General features: G+C 39.5%; 1 protein-coding gene and 1 long non-coding RNA gene across 12 annotated transcripts in view; one reads left to right on the plus strand and one right to left on the minus strand.

Moving 5' to 3' along the window:
- The window catches only part of LOC147822824 (uncharacterized), a 32,769-nt gene extending 27,102 nt beyond the window's left edge, over positions 1–5,667 (minus strand). The window contains exon 1 of the long non-coding RNA XR_015445143.1: positions 5,265–5,667. This is a non-coding gene — a long non-coding RNA (uncharacterized LOC147822824). The remainder of the gene's footprint in view (positions 1–5,264) is intronic.
- Vrk1 (VRK serine/threonine kinase 1) overlaps positions 1–19,701 on the plus strand; it is a 96,340-nt gene that overhangs the window by 30,006 nt on the left and 46,633 nt on the right. For all 11 annotated transcript variants that reach the window (XM_013066615.3, XM_013066619.3, XM_087195550.1 and 8 more), the window contains 4 exons: positions 3,284–3,448; positions 8,318–8,373; positions 16,593–16,662; positions 17,659–17,746. In XM_013066615.3, coding sequence (XP_012922069.1) covers positions 3,289–3,448; positions 8,318–8,373; positions 16,593–16,662; positions 17,659–17,746 — 374 coding nt within the window. In that variant the 5' untranslated portion in view covers positions 3,284–3,288. Of the gene's footprint in view, positions 1–3,283; positions 3,449–8,317; positions 8,374–16,592; positions 16,663–17,658; positions 17,747–19,701 lie in introns of those variants that run through there.

Below are 19,701 nucleotides of genomic sequence, written 5' to 3' on the forward strand. Positions count from 1 at the left end.
TTTGTGGAGGGTAGGGTTGAGGCAGGCTTACTGAGTGTGAAGATTTCTTCCAGTTTAGACACTTTGGTCATTGTTAATTTTAGTAATTTTTTAATGTTTAAAATTATAAAATGCTACACAACCCAGCAAACTTTATCAAGCAAAAATGTATTTAATGATTTATATTCAATGTATGTTCCTTTTTATTTATTTATTTTATTTCATTTCTGAAATAACTTTGCCTTTTCTGTGTGTTTGTACTGGAGATTGAACACAGCCAGCAAGCGCATCCTCTACTGCTGACTATATACCTAGTCCTTTGTCTTTTATTGTAATTATTCTCTTTGACCACCTCATTAGTTTTTTTAATTCTTTTCTTTTCTTTTTTTTTTCTTCTGGTACTGGGGATCGAACTCAGGACCTTGTGCTTGCCAGGCAGGTGCTGGCATCCCCAGCCCATAATTCTTACTCATTTTAGTTTCTTCTATATGATAAATTTCTTGTCTTGAAGTATTTGTAGCTCTTAACTTTTGGGGGAGGAGTTTTTTTCTGAAGGGACATTTTCTTGCTGAGTGTCCACTCTGGGAGTAGGCCTTGATTCCTTCTGGTTGCTGTGATGGACTGCATTAATTTTCCTTTATGTACAGTTTTTTCTGGTGTGGTTCAGGTTGACTTTTTCCTTCTCTAGAGCTCCCTCTTTTTATACAGTGTTCCAAATCTGGGTACTGTCTCACAAATCTGCTTCTGTTTGAACTTTCCCCTTTCCTATCCTGTGATTCTCACTTTGGATTATATCCCCAGTAGTTTCCTTCAGCGCGAGGTATTGATCTGGTGCACATGTTGGCTGCTTAGTTTTGAGAGTTGTGCCTAGTTTGCCTTTACCCACTCAAGTTTTGGGGTTTGTGGGAAGAGAATACTGCCCGCTGGTAGATTACATGTGGTTTGTGAGTTTTGCGCTCCTTTGGGCTTGTCTGGTTTTGGGGGCCGAATTTGGGGAGATTAAACACTGTGCCGCTGCCCCGATTGTGTTCTACGTCAAACGCTGGAGCAGGATTTAGGAGTATTCAGTAGACTGACCGTGATGATGCTGTTCTGTGGAACTATTTTTAGGAAAGAAAAGCATTCCAAGTCTTAATTAATTATTACAATTAGTTTCATTTAGTTGGCCACAGGAATAAAGCTAAAAATAAAAGCAAACAGCTTTATTTGCAGGAAAAACACTCTTGTGACCACAATTTTATATTGAATAAGTACTGAGCCAGATTATTTTATTTATTAATAAAAGTTTTAATTTTTTTAGTACGTGTTTGTAGTGCATAATGATGATGTTCATTGTGGGGAACTGGCACATTTACATAAAACTTCTCTGTTCTGCTCTTTCTGCCCCTCCCTCTGCCCCTCGCTCCATCTCTTGGCCCTCCGCAAAAGGTCTCCCCCCTGTTTCCCATCATCTGTCTTTCACTTTGCTCTTTGATTTGTTGGTACTTTGAGTTTCCCATATAAGAGAAACTATGTGATAGTTAAGCTTGTGTGTCAGGGTTATTTCACTTAGCATGATCTGAAGGTAAAATGTGGTATTTTTCTTACTTTTGGAAAAGAATTCCAGAAAGACGCAAAAGATTGTCTAGTCACTATTTTGGGCGACAGAAAAAAAATTAACTTATTTTAAAGTGTTGTGACTACTATTAGGAAATAATCAAATGGGAGATTATTCTGGTGATTTGAAAAAGTTGGATGACCTTTAGAAGAGATCCATTTTAGTATTGGGAAGCGTACAGGTTCCCCTTTTTGTTGTTTTGAGTCTGGGCTGTCATGCTTGGCACTAAAATTGAGCTCAGGAAAATTCCACCAAGTACTGAAAGCACAGTAATTACCAGAATAAATTGATATGAAGAAGTAGCCATTGTACATTTATTTTTAAGATGTTTTTGTTATCTGAGAGAAGATTTAGATAGCAGAGGTACATTATGTATTCTTTGGGAAAAAATTAAATAAAAACTTCCCAGTAAATGAGTACAGAACATTTACAGTATTTGCATATATGGAATGTGTTGCAGAGTGGTAATGTAGGTATTTGGTTAAAAATTTTCAACCTAATGTATGTATATGTTTAGTATCTAGGCTCAAAACTGAACTGCTTATATAATGTAAATTTCTATCACATCTTAACAGACTTCTTTCATTTAAATAACCATTTCAAGAATTGCAGACAAATTTAACTCTTACCAGTCTCCTGTCTCTGCTGTATCTCTGCTTCACTTTTAGGGAATTACAGAATGCTAAGTCAACCCTTTCAGTTAGTACTTATGTATCTGAGTGTTTGAAATCATACAACACATACACGTGTGTGCACGCACACAAATATTAACTGAGCTCCTTTCCACAAGCAAGAGTTATAGCTGAGGGCTCTGGAAGCTAGGAGAGAAGTGACTTGATCAAACTTAGCCAGCTAACTGGTGTCATAACTGGCATCCACCAAGTCTTTTGATCCTAGTTCAGCACCCCCTCCCCAGCGCTGCTTTCTCTGAATGTTATGTTAAACTGCTGTTGGGGTGAGAAAAGAGAAGAGTGAATTGAGATTCATCTCTTACAGGATAGCTAGTGAGAGGGGGACAGGAATGCTGAGTGTCACCACCTTTGCTGTTTTTCTGTGAACTCAAATCACCAGACAGACACTGTTTCTCCTTGTCACTCCTGAAAGGTGGAGCATGTTGGTGAGGCTTTGGAATCAGACAGTCAGTGCAAATTTCTGATGTTCCCCACCAAATAACTAGCTTGCTAAGGATCAGGTTCCTTATTTATTAAGTGGAGATGATGTACGGTCTTGAGGGTGAAGGGAGCCCGTGTAAAGCATCTACTCTTGCGACCTGAGTAACCTGTGGCCTTTCCCTTGGTATCGTGTTTTCCCTCGGTACCGTGTACTTACCACCATGTCACTATTGTCCTTTATCAACTCCTCTTTGCATTATTATAAATGTGCAATGTAATTGTAGGCTCCTTTCCCCTCAACTGAAGAGAACACTTTTTAAAATTATTAAATAGCGTTTAGTCACAGGTGATGTGCCACTGGAACCAAAAACTAAGTTTTCTTGAATCATAGATCATTTTATTTGTTATCTCAATTCCAAAGCTGAGATAATCAAATAGGATTTGAGCCACTATAAATCTGGATTAATAGATGTTCTTTACTTAAGTTTTGGGGTGGGTAGGAATTTGACTAGCTTCTCTGTTGCATAGAAGCTTTCCTGAGGGAAAAATGTTTTGAGCACTAAGATTATACATGTCACTTTGTTCTGTATTATAGTGAAAATGCCTCGTGTAAAAGCAGCTCAAGCTGGAAGACAGGGGCCTGCAAAGAGACATCTTGCGGAACACTTTGCAGCTGGGGAGATAATAACTGACATGTCAAAAAAGGAGTGGAAGCTAGGATTACCTATCGGCCAGGGTGGCTTTGGCTGTATATATCTTGGTAAGTGTATGACTACTTCTAATCCTCAATCCAAAGTATTTTTATGCTTTTTAAAAAATCAAAATAGGTTTTCATTTTTGTGCTATTACAGGATGTTTGTAATAATGTGCAGTCAACCTGATATTGTATGATAAGGTAAAAATGCATCTCTGCCAGGAGTAGAAGAGCAGATTACTCATTTAATCACAGTGGAAAAGGGGGACAAATATCTAATAATGTCGCTGGTGATCACTATGGCTTTAGATTTTTAAGATTTCATATGATCTCAATATTTTTTGAGACTCAAAAGAAACCATGCATATCTTTCTTCCTTCACCCAATTATAATTTCATCCCTCTGTTTTTGACTAGTTTTACAGATTCTTTTTCTTTCTCTACAACCCTAAAAGTCACTATAATGGGATTAGAAGAGTTACCTAGAAACTGCATATTAGGCCTAATCAAATGTACCATTAATTAGCACACTTTTCTTGAAATTTTTGGAGACCCATGTAGGACCCTGAAATTCTGTAGGTTTAACTAAATTATTGATTTAAAAAAATATTTTACCTTGCTTGTAAAGCTGTCTGCTTCACCAAGAATGTTAGGAATACATTGCAACTCATATTTGCTTTTGATACTTCCCTTTTTAATTCTGTGTTCTCACTTCACCTCTAATCTCAATTTAATTAGTTAACTATTTGGTTATTTCTGCCATGGAAATTTATACAATTTTCATTTTAGCAGTTGAACTCTTTTTCTTTTTTTTCTTTCAAGCACCGTCTTACTGAGAATACTAATGCTGCAGTATAGATTAGCATCACCTGGAAATGTCTTAGAAATGCAAATCTGTGGGCCCCAGCACCAGACCTGCCCCTCAGAAGCTAGGGCCACATCTGAACAAGTGTTGCAGGTGATGCTGACCTGTGCTGAGGTTTGAAAATCACTGGCACAGACGAAAGAGCAGCTCAGTTAACCTTCTCCGTAACCTGTGGGCTGTAGCTGAACAGCTGGAATCTCTGGAACTGTTTTCATAAAATAGTTTAGCTGAGCAGGGTGGCGCTCTAATCCCAGCACCCTGGAAGGCTGAGGCAGGAGGGTTGCAAGTTTGAGCCCAGCCTGGGTAACTTAGCTTCTTAGTGAGTCCCTCTCTCAAAATAAAAAGGGCTGGTGGTGCAACTCACTTAAATCTGGCTCAATCCCCAGTTCTGCAAAACAAAACCAAAACCCAAACCGTAGCTTAGTGCTTCATACACATGACTCCTGTAGGCTGGTGACATTTGCCTTTGGGGAAATACATGTTTGTCTTATATAGAACCAAGCCCATTCCAGTAAACTAAGCCGTATGTTGAAAAATTATATTAGCTGGGCATTACTTTTGATCCTGTGACTTAGGGGAAGTGGTGTATTATAGAAGCTGCCTGTGGCAGGATGTGTGGATGAGGACATATTGACGGGAACTTGGCTCTGAACAAGACGACTTTCATTTTGCATCAATTTGTTTTTGTAGCATTTTATAAATTTGGAACTTGTTTTGGGTGTGTATTTGCTGCTTTGCTTTCATTATTATTAAAAGGTGCACCTAATAGTAACTTTTTAATACCCAGTGGTTTGACAGTTCTGTATAATAAAACCTGGGTTGGTCACCCTGGAGGAGGGATGTACTTGAATATTGCTGCTTTCGGTTTATCGCTCTGTGGCCACTGCTACACAGACGCTGCTGTATTTAAAATTATCAGCAGTTTCTGTTAATGGGCCTCAAAGATTGCCTTGGAATTTTCTTTGGGGTTTTTCGGGAGCATCTGATACTGTTAATCTTGCCCATACCAGTTGCATACCTTGTCTCCCATGGTAACAGCTCTTCTCTGTGCTTAGCCTTCTTTCTGGGCACTTCTGTGTTCTTCAGTCTTCCTTCCTGGCTCTCTTTTCCTCCTCTGTGTTCCAGGTGACCTCATCAGGTCTCGAGGCTGCTGTTGCTACTTCCTATTGTTGATTTCCATGCTTTTTATCTGTAACCAGGGCTCCGACAGATTTCTGCTTGGATGTCCCACAGGCATGTATGAAGTGTGTGTTCTCCGTCATTGCGGATCGAGTCACGGTTAGGAGAGGATTATCTGAGCGCAGGAAACTGGGAAGACATTGTTGAATTTTCCCCAGCACCTCCTCTAGTCCCGTTGCTTTCCCCTGTGACTTCTCAGGTGCATCCAGGCCGGGTCAAGTCCCTGTCTTTTGTGCTGCAATGGTGCCTCTCCTCTGCCCCGTTCTTGCCCTTGTGCATCCTCATTCACACTGCGGCTCGAGTGACCTAATGTGCTGGTCAGATCATGGGACCATCCTGGATAAACCTTCAGTGGTTCCCCAGTACCCGTGAAGAAGTGAACTTCTAAGACTGGCAAAGAACTCTTCTTTACAAGGCCCCTTACACATGGCTTCCGTTTTCATCTCTTTTACCTCAGAATCTGTGCCTCAGCCACCACACTGCCCTTTGCCTCTTGATCTCTGTACGTGATGTTTTAAAAAAAATATGTAATGATACTTTTTAACTAATGTCGAGTGTAAACCATTTCAACATATAGTTAAAATAAAACTGAATAGGATATTTATACTGTTCTTATTAAACCTTTGAAACATTTTAGCTTTATTGAAATATAATTGTGATACAAAGCACTGTACAATTTAATGAGTTTGCACATCAGCGAAGTATTCATCCCTCTCCTTGATGGACATTTAAGTTGTTTCTGTATCTCGACAGTGGTATGCAATGCTTCAGTGAACACGGCACTGCGGATACCTCTTTGAGATCTTGATTTTATGTGATCTTGCTGCTGCTGTTTTTCCCCAAAGCTACATTTAGGGTGGTAGCGTAGGAACATGCTGCCCTTGGGGTTACTCTTTCATAATTCTTCCCACACTGCGCTGAGATTGCTTTTCTTAATTGCAGAATAAATTTGACAATGGGACATCTCTTCTTGTTTTCCTTGTACCTGGCGTATTTTGCACCACATATTGTTTGAATGCATTTTTGAGCTTCCTTTCCATCTCCTCTTTCCTCATTTTCTCATGTTGGGATGCTGCCTTCATTTTCACATTTTGTTCAAAAATCTGAACCTGCTTTATTCTTTATTCAGTATCTGATGTTTCTGGGGGCTGTTGCTTATGCGGCTCAGGCCTCTTCATCTGCCCATATTAGCCATTTTTATGAGTGGTGTTTCTTCTCTAGCCTGAGGTGTTTCAGCTGTAGCCTTCTGTATACTGCTGCTTCCCAGCTGATTGGTAGTTTCTTGGTTTCCATCACCTTCTTGGTACATCTCTTTGACTTCAAATGTGAGTGTGCCTTAGGGTTCAGTCCTAGATTTCTCCTTTTCTCTGCCTCCACTCATTTCACTCAGGAATCTTTTCCAGTCTTAGGGCTAAGTAAATAGCATTTCTGTGGTGATGGCCTCAAATATATTTTCCCAACATGGACTGCTCTTACGAACTCAAGACTGGTATATCTACCTGCCTGGTTTATACCTGAACTTGAATGTTGAATAAGCACCTCAAACTTAAGATACCCCAAAGCTTGGCATTCTCTCCATGTTAGTAAATGGCAGCTTCCTCTTTCCAGGTGCTTAAGCTAAAAAACTAGAGGCATTCACACTTCCTTTTTTCTTTACCTCATGCCCTTACCTCTGACCTGTCAGCCGATCCCATTAGCTCTCCTTTTCATGTAGGTGGCCACAGTCTGCCTGCCTGTCTGCTCCCTCGCTGGTTCAGGCCATCACCGTCTCTCACCTGGGCTACTGCCAGCGCCTCCTCCCCAGTCTGCCCGCTTCTGCCCTTGGCCACTGTATATTGATCTCCAAAAGCAGCCCAAAGAAGTCTTTGAAAATCAAGGTCGGCCCCCTCCTGGAGGCTCCCCCTTTCGTCCTGTCATGTTAGTAAAAGCCAGAACCTCGATGTCACCCACAAAGACCCTCTTGCTCAGTCCCTGCTGCTGAGACTTTTCACTTCGCATTTTCTCCCCTGCTGTCTTTCCAAACAGGTCGCTCATGCTCCCATGTCAGGGCCTTTGTGCGGTCTGCCTGTAATGTCCTTTCCTGTTCTACCTTGGCAGTGAGGGGTCTTCCTGCACTAAACACTGCTAGCCTTCCTTTCCTACTTATTTTCCCCTCTATCGCACTTAATCACCATCAGACGTATTTTGTATTTGATTTGTTTTTTGTGTATTTCCACTCAAACAATAGTTTCGGAAGAGTGAGGATTGTCTTTTCCTGCTCAGTCCTAAATCCCTATTTCCTAGAAACTGGCATATTGTAGCGATTTGGTAAATATTAGTTAATGACTATGGGCAGCCTTGTAGTCCTAACTCAGTATTCCAGGGCAGCACTGCCTCTTTATTTGTATGAAGTAAAAGACATCAACATTAAAATTGTTCTGGAAGCCAGTTTAAAGTTCTAGTGCCTAAGGTATTGGTGTGGATGCGTTTTTCCCAAACTAATGGTTTTGGGATTGGACTTCCTCTTTTCTTCTAGGTGTTCCTTCTTAGTTTGTTAAGTTTAGGAAATTGTATCAGTTATCTTCTCCTGGGAAATTCACAATACACATAAGGCTATTAAACACCACGGACACTTTTGTGTTAAATATTTAACTGTGTTTAACTTGGGGTTTCTTGTAGTTAATTGATGATCAATTTGAAGCAACCAGAAATGTTGAGATGCATTCCAGTTTCACATGTTAAAGCATGGGTAAAAGTCTTAAAATTGAGGAAATATTCTCTACTGGTATGCTGAAACACATACCTGGGTGCTGAATTATTCTATTAAGGGGCTACAGATACACCAATCTAAATATTACTGTAAGATTTATAATGCTGCTCGCTCTGATATTGCATATTTCTCTTCTTAAACAGCTGATACAAATTCTTCAAAACTGGTTGGCAGTGATGCACCCTGTGTTGCAAAAGTGGTAAGAAAATACTTCAGATGCTTTTTTTCTTTTTTCATCAGAAATTAGTATAGTATTTATTTTGTAAAACATCTTTTTTGGTAAATAGAATTAATTAAACCATAAGGTATTACATTTTTAATAATGTTTCATAAATACTTGACATGGCTGGAAAGTAGCTTTGTAGTTTTAAAGATTTAAGTTCAAGAAGTCCCTGTGGCCTCTTTTGAGTTAGAATGGCACTGGTGTTTGCGGATGAGTGCATGAAAGTGCAGAAGTCCTGCAGATGGGGAATAAAACAGCTCATTCTTCATTTCTGCTATTTAGATGAGATACTTTTCATACTTATATCCTGCAAGGCCATACTAACCTAATGCAATTTTTTTTTTTTTTTGTACTGGGGATCGAACTTGAGACTTTGCCAGGCAGGTGGCAGAACCGCTGAGCTAAATCCCCTGCCCCTAATTTAATGTAATTTTATTATATTTTATTTTGCATTTAGTTCTGGGCTTCCACTTGGTCAACTTGTTTCTTTTTGTTTATTCCTGGTTTTCTTCCCTGCCCCATCCAGTTTAACTTTAGTAAATTAGACTATTTATTCATGATTGTTGAGCCTTCTTTGCTATACTAATGTTCAGGTCAGTTTATAATGATTAGAGATTGATAGCATCCCATCTGACATAAGCAGTTTGAGTACCCAGATTAATTTCTAGACCAGTGAACTAAAATACTCATTTTTACTACTGTTTTTGTTTTTTAAAACAATTACGCATCTTTTTCCTTACCAATGTCTGTATCGCCTCTTCCGGAGAGTTCTTTTATGTATGTGATGAGCATGTTTTTGTTAGATAGAAGAGCAAGCAGAATGTGTAATTTGGGGGAAATTTACATGGGACTCTCCTTTCCTCTTTTTTTTCCCTAAAGGCTGCAGAACTCAGGAATTAGAATTAGCTCAAAAATTTTTTTATTTGTTTTTTTCTTTTTAAAAAGAAGTATCTTCAAGGACCCGAGTTCGATCTCCGTTACCAAGAAAAAAAAAAAAATAAGTATCTTTCACTCTTTAGGAGCTTACTTTTTTAGACCAGAATTGTTTTAGTGATTCTTTATTGAGGCATAATTTTTATAGGGAAAAACATAGATATTAAACGGTTTGAAGACTTCTGACAAGTGCCTGTAACTGTTTAATTCTCTCTCCTGTTAAGATATATAACATTTCCATTGCCACAAAATTCCGTGTCCTTTTTTAAGTTAAACTGCTACCTCCTCATGTATATATATGAATATATATATATTTTTTCTGTGGATTATTATTCCTGTTCTAGATGTTACATAAATGGGATTATACTGTATATACTGCTTATGCTCAGCATAATGTTTTAAAGGTTCATCTGTACTCTTGGTATAGCAATCATTTATTTCATTTTATTTGTCTGTGGATAGACATCTGGGTTATTTCCAGTTTGGGACTATTATGAATAAAGCTTTTATAAACATTCTTGTACATGTGGTTTTGTAGGGTAGGCTTTTATTTTTCTTGGCTAAATATCCAGGAATTGAATTGCTGTTGTAGAGAAGGTATATGTCTTAAACTTATAAGAAAGTACTAGACAGGCTCCCAAAGTGTTTGTGCCATTTCACAGATCCAACAATAATGCGTGAAAATTGTGATTGCTTCGTGTCCTCTCCAGCACTGGGATTGCCTTTGTTAGGGTTGTGTATTTGTTAGGCTTTTAGCCATTGTAGCGGGCATGTAGCGGTGTCTCATTGTAGTTTCAGTTTGCATTTACTTGGTGACTAATAATTTTGAATACTTTTTTGGGGTGTGTGTGTGTGTGTAGTGCTTCCTCAGTCTGTTGCCTCTTTTTTTTCTTTTTAAATTAAAAAAATAGCTGGATGGTTTTGCCTTTCATAGTTGAGTAGTAAGAGTTATTCTTTTCAGATACATGTGTTATGCTTATATTTCCCCCGTTTAATAGTTTGCCTGTTCATTTCCTCAGTGCTGTCTGTACATCTTTGGAGGTGGCGTCTAAGCTTCTTTATTCTCAGTAATGTGGCGGTGAGATTGATTGATACATGTGTGGCCCCCCACCCGCCAGTCATGTTAGTTTTTTTACCTTATGCTGGAATTGTTTTGCTAATATTCTGTTAAGGATTTTTGTGTCTTTGTTCGTAAGGAATATTGGTTTTTAGAGTTTTCTGATCTTGTGATTTGGCTTTCCTGTTAGGGTCCTGTTGGTGAGCCGTGCTTGGTCTCCCTTGTGCTCCTGTTAGTCCTAGTGCCTCCAGGAAAAAGCTCCAGCCGTCCTGGGACCCACTCTGTTTCCTCTTTTTAGAGGCCATAGTGTTCAACTGCCTGTTGTCTAATTTTTGAAAATAGAAATTTCTTCTTTTGTCTACTTTTACTACTTTTATATTTGTTTATCATGCAAAAGCTAATTGGCTTACCCCCTTGTGCTGGGACATGGAAGTGAAGCGAAGACTTTAAAGTTTAGGGTCAGGATCTGTCTTGTCCCCTCCCTGTCCCTCCTCTCCTCTCTGTCTCTTACTCTCTGTTTTTTTCTTCTCTTTCTGAAGTATTAGGAGTTGAGCTCAGGGCCTTGCGCATGCTAAGTAAACACTGCCACTGAGCCACATCCTGAGGCTCTTTTGAAATTTCCAGACAGGGTCCCACTAAATTACCCAGGCTGGCCTTGAACTGGTGGTGCTCCTCTGCCTCCAGGTCAGCTGGAATTGCGGGCCTGTATCACCATGCCCAGCCATTTCCCTTTTATTGTTACTCTTTCATTTTGGATTTTTCTTCTTTCTCATTTTGGAATAACATTCATTTTGAACTATTCAGCTTGTTAGGTCAAAGAAACTAACATTCTTACCACTAAATTGGACCATGTATGTGGAATTGCAAAATACTACTTTATTTCTGAAATAACAGATTAAAATCTATGGGTGAAATTAATTTCTTCATAGGATTTTCTGAAGCTTTCCATTGTGAGAGGAAAAGCAGGCCCTCTAACCCCCTTATGACTTCTCCTAAGTTTGAAGTCCAAATGACCTGGTCACCTCTGACCCCTCCGGTTGGTTGCAAGGAGCAGTGCGGGGCACACCTTGTAAACAGAGCCGCTGTGTAATGATGGCGCTGCTGTTCTACTGACCTGGGCTGGCTGGCTGTGCATTTATAGCCATACCTTGGTACTAGACTGCACTGGGAGTTGTTGCATGTGATACTCAATGTATTTTGATGTGAAAGTTTTGTCTGGTACTCGGGGTTTGTTTGGTCCTTCTCAACGTGCGACTCATACCCTTGCTTCCTAGGCAGAACAACTTGTATTGTATTTGGTACTTGCTACACCTTCTGGAACCAGTTACCTATGAGTACCCAGGTACTTCTGCCTGCCTGCTTGCCTGTGTATCTTATCTATTATCTGTCTGTCTGTCTATCTATCTAATTTGTTTGTAGTATTGGGAGTATAACTGAGGGCCTTTGCACGGAGCTACATCCTGAGCCCTTTTTAATTTTTTATACTGAGGTCGAGTCTAGGTTGCTAAATACCCAGGCTGGCCTTGAACTTGTGATCCCCCTTCTTCAACCTCCCAGAATGCTAGGTTACAGGTGTGTGCCACCACACCTGGCTCTGAGCTTCTTTTAAGTTACACTTTATCTTATAATTAGGATATTTTTCTTTAGTGCAATTGGAAGTATTTCATTTGTTTTTCAGTGAGATTTCCCTTTCCCTTTCCCTTTTTACTTGTACTGTTAAGTAAAAAAATAGATGGAAGCAGGTATTTCTTACATATACAAAGAGATCAAGTTACATTTCTAAGTTTAAGGCTACGATCAGTTCTCTGTACTTCATGTCTTGTAATTTAGTTCTGTTTCCATTGTCCTTTATTACTTTTTCTCTTTGTGATAAGGACAATGATATTCAGGTGATTTGACTTTTGCATTTAATGTTTCAGTAATTCTTTCAGTTTTGTAGCCGCGATCCTGGAAGAATAACATAACCAAGCAATATTACCCACTCTCCCTTTGAAGAAAAAACTTGGTATTGGATAGCTGCTTTTCCCTGTTCCTCAGCTTTCTTTACTCTTAAGTTTCTGTCTTACTCATGTATTAATAATTATTTTACAGTTTTACTTCTAATATCCTTTTATGCTACTAGTTGCTTTTAGTTTTTTATGTGTTTATCTTCCTAACTATATTTTAAGTTTTTTGATAATAAGGACCTTGTTTTAGGCTTTCTTCATGCAGTCCTTAAATGCTTCCTTATCCTTTTAAATGTTTTAGCCATAATTTTTCCTATTCTTTGTATTCATTTATTCTCAACTTTTTGTTGCCATTCACTTTTCTCTCTTGAGAGTAGGCATGTCCATAATTTACCTTCTAAGTTGCTAAACTTAACCTTCTAAGATTAGAAGTTGCTAAACTACCTTCTAGATTGCTTTATAATATTCAAAGTTAAAATAGATCATCAAATACAAACATGTAAAATGAGTATCAGATCTTTTCCACTGTTAAAATCAGAACTGTTTACTGAACATTTGTCAGTGAAAACACCAGAGGCTAGTAAAGGTCCTTGGTGTTTTTGGCAGTGCTGGGTGTCCACCCTGGTCCCTCAGGCTCTGCCACAGAGTACACCCCAGCCTGGAGATCATGTTTTCAAGGGGCACATATTGTTCCTCGGGGAAATTCCATAACTAATTACTAAAAAAGAGGATCTGATGCTGCATATGTAGTATGAAGATGTTTTGTAAAATGGCTATATATGAAGAAAATGTACCAAAATGTTTCCAAATCTTCAGAAATAGGTGTGTGTTTTACCTTTAGAGACAAAAACTCAGAAATGTTATTTAAGAAGTGAAGGCATTGGTTTTTATTGTGGAGTAGACTTACTGGAACAGAATGCCTAGCAGTGATTCTCAACCCTGGGTGTACGGTGTCATCAGACTCTGGGTGAGGGGCCTGATTACTGGCATTTTTGTAGAGCTCCCTACGTGTTTATTTTGTGCATCAAGGTTGACAACCACTGTAGACTCTGGTATGCAGAGTGACTTCATTTTAAAGGGAATTGTGTACATGCACATTTGTTTTGTGGTGCTTCCATTGAGATGTACTAGGCACCTTGTGTTTCCGGTATGGATTTTTCTACCCTCATGTGGAAGACTTGTCAGAAAATGTGGTTGGAGTTGGTACCAAGCCTGCTGTGCAGAAGAGCTCTGAGCCTACAGACCGCCTCTGTTTGGCATTGGAGTGAAGTTAAGGTGTGCACATTCAAGAAAGATGTTTAGGCGCATACTGAAAACTCTCTATCTAGGGTGGTCTCTGGCTTTGTCTGGGCCCGTAACCCTTGACTTGTATATATGCTGCGAAGCGAGCACAACCCTTGGCTTGTGGAAGCACCTGTGGGAGACTAGTCCTGGGTCATCAGGGATAGTAAATGGGCAATCTTTGCTTCTAGATGACATACTAAATTTTGTTTTAGGAGAGAGGTAAAAGAAATAGTAAATTGATAATAAATTGAGCAATGCAAGGAGAAAAAAATTCTCTCCCCCCCCCCTTAACACCTAAGACTTAATGAAAAGTTTGTCTTTTGTCTGGGTACTGTGGTGTAGGCTTGTAATCCCAGCTATACAGGAAGCTGAGGCAGGAGGTTTGTGAGTCGGAGGCCAGCTTGGGCAGTATAGGGAGGCCCTGTTACAAAAAAAAAAGAATTCTTTGAACTTTGCTTTCCCTTTGCAGTCATGTCAGTAGCAGAAGTGGAGGTGGGCGGGGTTAGGCCTTTGTATCTTGTGACCCAGCAGTGCCTTGGATCATGGTCATTTTCTGGTGTGAGCAAATAGAAACGTGTATTTCGAAGTTCCCCTGGAAGGAAGTTTGCAGACAGATGTTAGATTTTTCTTCACCGATGTTAGGAGAAGTGACCTGAATTTTCAACTCATATATCATCATTTTTTGGTCGGAAGAAGAAACTTTATACAACTTCATTCTTAAATGGCAGCCAGTTGCTTTTAGATGGTGCCATTGAAATATATCACATTTTAATTTTTTTCTGTTGTCATCTTCATTTTGACACTTAGAAGTCTTAAAGAAACGTTTAGTGATATTCTAGTTAAAATGTCAGTCCCAATTTCTTTTCTAAATCTTGGCTATTATAGAGTTGGCAAAGTATTTTAGATTTGAAATATGTTAATAAAATTTTAGTTATGAGTTAAGGTATTTTCTTCAACAGAAATAGCTAGCTTTGGCTAGAGCACAGTGCCGAGGAAGTAGCTCCTTTATTTTGTTATAATGGAGCTTATTGGATTAGAAAAAGTATGAAATGAGCTCAAAGAACCTTCATTGTAGTGTGGCTTTCATTATAATGGCCTGATTTATACGGTTGATTCTCATTATTCTAAGTTTAATAAATTATTGCCTGAAGGAAAACTTGAAAATTAAAGTTGATATGACATAGGTTGAAACTGAATAAATCAGAATTTTATACTGATGGTAATAAGCCAGGATTTGTCTGAGGAAAACCTTCAAACCTGAATTAAAGTGAACCCAAATTCCTTGTCTTCATTTCCTCTTCCACATTTCCTCCACTGATTCTGTGTCTTCTGCTCAGTCATTGGCTTGAAACAGTCACAGCTGTCTCTCTGGCTACCACTGGTGCTAGGAGAAGAGCCACAGGTTGCGGAGAGACTTGAGGCGCTCAGTACACAGATTGGGGGTTTGGCACCCAGGTGTCAGGACGCTGATTGGTTCCTAGTTCTCACGGCGTTGGTGCGTTGGTGCCATGCCAGGCCCAGATACGCCGCTCTTCCAAGCCCAGGCTGAGCAGTGTGCTCACCTGTGACGAGCGAGGCGGGCTTCAAGTGTGATGCAGGCTGCCTCCTTCCTGGTACAGGCTCATTCATAACTAGTCCTGCTAACTGCAGGCTGACAGGGTCTTCCTGCGAGTGCTTTAACTGGATATACCTGTTTTTGAGTTGCAAAACATAAGAGCTAGTAGAACTGTATATATAAAGGTGGTTTTATTTAAACCTCAGTTTGCAAAATTAACTTCTGTGGCAGTTGAGGGTTTCTGCATTGGGTGGGGGGGGACAGTGAACATTTTAAGTATTTCCCAAAGGCATCTCAAGAGCCAAAAAGTACATATTTTCACAAGTTTTCTCACAGTTAAGATAATAGGCCTCATTTATCAGTTTCTGGAATGCTTTATTGAACACTGAACTCCAGCCATGCAGGTATTCCATCCAAAATAATTTTCTTGCCAAACCTAAAAGAGAAGCAACTCTCAAATCAGTTGAGAAACGTTTGCTTCCTAACTTGAAGTTTTTGTCCCTTTTAAATTTTTTCCCTCTGATTCTTAATAAACAAGATAATAACCCACACAAAATACCAAACTTAATACTAATGTTAGTCAGATAAAATTCATTATTGAAAAAGCCCACAAAATTGTAAGATCTTTCTCACTTTTCAGTACTTATTTAACAGGGTAAAATTCCTTACAAATTGTTATTTCTTGTTATGCAATTCTTGTTTGTGAATGTTTGCCTCTTTCAAAATAATGTTAATTGTAAGTGTTTAAAATGTGAAATTACTATAGTCTAGTAAGGTTGGTAGAAAGCACTTGTGATGTAGTTCCGACTTTCTTCTTGCTGTAAGTTGTCCTGTGGGAAATGAGCCTTTGGTTTGGAACACATGGGAATAGAAGTCAGGATGGAAGGGTTACAATTTCTTGGACAGCGCTTATTTGCTTTGGAGGTCCCGAATGTGTAAGGGCCGTTTCTACCATCCTGCTAACACCAGGTAGAACTGTAATCAGAAACAGGAGAGGCATGAGATTTTGCCACTAATTGGTTAAATCAGGTATTGAAATTTTATTAAATCTCAGAAATACCATGTAGCCCCTTCGTGATATAGTTAACATGGTTCTATTCTTTGCTTAAGGGAGAGCTTAATAAAGATGAAAATTAGTTGAAACGTTTTTCTTAAACTTCTGCAAAGTCTGAGCTGTATACCTGGTTTTGTATAATTTATCACTTAGGAAAATGGAACTTGAGAGAAATATAAGACTTATGGACTATTCTGAGAATATCTGAAACATTTCTGAAGAGTTGAACTTTAAACAGTTATAAACTTAAGTATCAGAAATACAATTTTTGGAAGAAAAATTGATTTGTTAATGTGTTTGGAGGTTGCACTGAAAATGACTCAGGATTTAACTAGTGCTCGTACTGACTAACTCTTCTGTTTTAAGGAACCCAGTGACAATGGCCCTCTTTTTACTGAATTAAAGTTCTACCAGCGAGCTGCTAAGCCAGAGCAAAGTAAGAAATACAGTTCATGTGTTTATACTTTTAAAATGACCAGTTTTCAATTTTTATTTATTTTTTGGGGAGCAGAGCTACATCAGGACTCTAGAGCATTACATTTTAAGATCCTGGGTTTTTTCCCGGGAAGGGGGGGGGCTTTATAAATACATTTAATTTAAATAAAATTTATGTGAAATCTGATTTCATTGTTAAAAGATTTTACCTATATGAGTATATAGAATAAAAGTAACAAATGATACTTGGTTTAGGAAATGTTAAAAATTGAGAACCTTAATCTGTGAGTTGACTCAAGGATCTTCAGATATTTTTGAGCATTTTCCTACATTCTGAAGAACTTAGCCTAGTGAGAGGGGTTGACATAATTTGGTGAGCGAGAACAGATGCTCCGGTCCCCTGCTGTTCTTCTTCCCCTACCCTCTGTACATCCCAGATCTCTGGTAGGGTGGGAGGAAAGCTTCCATCTCTCCTGGATCTTGATTTGCTGGTTGGAGAAAATGTCTTAGGGTTGAAAGGAAGAAAACCCATACTTACAGATTGGAGTAAAAAATGTCTCCTTAAGAAAGACAGGCAAACATTTTTACAATTAGAGATTAGCTGCAGTTGCAGTACTGTGGTTTTGTGTTTTTTAAAATGCTTTTTGCAGATTTCATTTTAAAAGCAATGTTAAGGGCAGGATAATAATTTTGTAGATTAATAAAAATGCTTTGATTGTAAAGTATTTTTTTTTTTTTTTGGTACCGGAGATCGAACTCGGGTCCTTGTGCTTGTGCAGCAGGCAGCGAAACCACTGAGTTAAATCCTCGGCCCGATTGTAAAGTATTTTTTGCTAATAGGTCATATTGTGCTTTTCCTATTTTATGAGTAAAGGTGAAATCTTGGCTACATTTATAACTACATTTATAAACACATTCTGCTCTTAATGATTTGTTTTTAAAATTTTTAAATTTTTGTTTAGCAGTTGAAATCACAAGCATCTGTTTTAACTTATAGTTCAGAAATGGATTTGTACCCATAAACTGAAGTACCTTGGTGTTCCTAAGTATTGGGGATCTGGACTACATGATAAAAATGGAAAAAGGTAAAAACTGTATGATTTGTTTTTCCCCCCTCTTTTCTGAGCATTTACTGTCAAGCTGGTTTAGTTAAGAATCATTTAGTGAGTGCCCAGAATACCAGTAAGTCTTCACCTAGGCTATGTGGAGTGCGTGGCAGGCAGAGGCAGAGAACCAGAGGAACAAATACGACATCATCCCTGACTTCTCCTTTACCCAGCTGCAGTCTGATGCTGTGAGCATGAGCGTGGGGGGAGGCGTATCCACTGACTGGAGCCCGGTGACAAATAGGGACAAAGCCCAAAGGGCTCTGTGTGTATTTTTGTTTTGCTCCTGAAACAAACACACACCTCTATATCCTTTATACAAAAAGAGAATCCTTAGGACGCTGTTTGGTATTTAATAATAAATAGTCTTCCCATCAAAATCAGAATCGGATTTCAGTCTAGCTGAGCAGAGAACACAAACATGTACGAAACATTTAGAGAACAGTTAAGTGCTAACTTGTGAGAGTTTTGACTCTTAGTTGTCTTAGGAATTGAGACTGGAGAGAATGTTGTTGGCCTAGTTGAGTTGGAGAAAACCTCTAATACTTTGAGGTATAATTGATATCTTTTAGGTATTTGAATGAGTGAATAGAACTTTGTGGAGTGAGGTTGGTAGCAGAGACTTGGAGAGTAGATTGAGTTTGGAACTGGAGGTATGTGGTTAGAATGCTTCCGGTTGCAAGTCCTGGAAAAGTTTCACTCAGCCATCTTTTTTTTCTTTTTTGGTACCGGGGATTGAACTCAGGACCTTGTGCTTGTGAGGCAGGTGGCGGAACCACTGAGCTAAATCCCGGCCCCCACTCAGCCATTTTAAGCAGCCAGCAGGGGCCCAGGCTCTTGCCTTGCACCTTTGCCCTCATCTTGTCTTCATTCCTGTTAGTGCTCCCTTTTATGGGTTCCTGGTGGCTGCCCCATTTCTAGGCTTCCTGTGTAGATGCAGCGCCTGACAGCAGAAAGTGGTGTTGATGTCAGGTGAGTGTCCCTTCCTGCCAGGATGCCGCCTCTGAGTACCGCAGCACACTCCCGCTTCTGTTTGCTGGGTCCGAATTTGATCAATGCTCATAAGCAAGTCACTGCAAGAGCGAGGTGGTCACAGTGCCTGGCTTGGGGCCACATGTGAGCCTGTGGAAAGGGATGGATGCCTGTCCACCTGGAGCTCTGTCAGAAACGAGCAAGTACGGGGGCAGGCATGGGGTAGGTGACGAGCACCTCGGAGGGAGTAGAGGGACTCAGAAATCTCGGTACAGTTTGTTACGGATGGTTTTGCTGGAACAAGTTTGCCTGAGTGGAGCAGACCCTCAGAAGGCAGGGGTTGGAAGGCTGATGAAGCTTTAGGGCACCAGGATGGCCAGACACTCGCCAGCCCGGGTCCTGCCTCCCCCCTGCAAGTGTCACCTTATTCCCCATTGTGTCTGTGGTAGTCGGAGGTGCTAGAACTGTCCCTGGTGGAAGGAGTGTGTGCCTCGTCCTGGTGTCATGTGTGAGGGGTTGGTTTACAGTTTAGGTTGAGGCCCCTAAGAATACTCATAGATTTTTCAAAAGCAAAGAAACAGTAACATTATTCTTCCAGCCCTCCCCCTCCCAAATCCTTACTTTTCACTGTAACTCATTTAGATTAATATACATATATCATATCATATCATGTATATCATATATATATATCACTATCACTTAGAACAGCATTAGCACTTAGAACAGTAAAAATGTTAGCTGCTTATGAAATCATTTGTACTGATTTATATTTTCCCATTCTTTGAATTGTTTTATCTAAGTCCCCACAAAAATATGCATCATGGGCTGGGGATTTAGCTCAGTGGTTCCGCCACCTGCCCTGAGAACGCAAGGACCCGAGTTCAATCCCCGGTACCAAAAAAAACCCCCCAAAAAACCCCTAAAAATATGCATCAAAGGTTTTGCATTAGAGGAGTCACTGG

The sequence above is a fragment of the Heterocephalus glaber genome, unplaced genomic scaffold, assembly GCF_053883595.1.
Source record: "Heterocephalus glaber isolate CG9 unplaced genomic scaffold, H.glaber_assembly_v1.0 deba00001608, whole genome shotgun sequence".
Taxonomy (NCBI): domain Eukaryota; kingdom Metazoa; phylum Chordata; class Mammalia; order Rodentia; family Bathyergidae; genus Heterocephalus; species Heterocephalus glaber.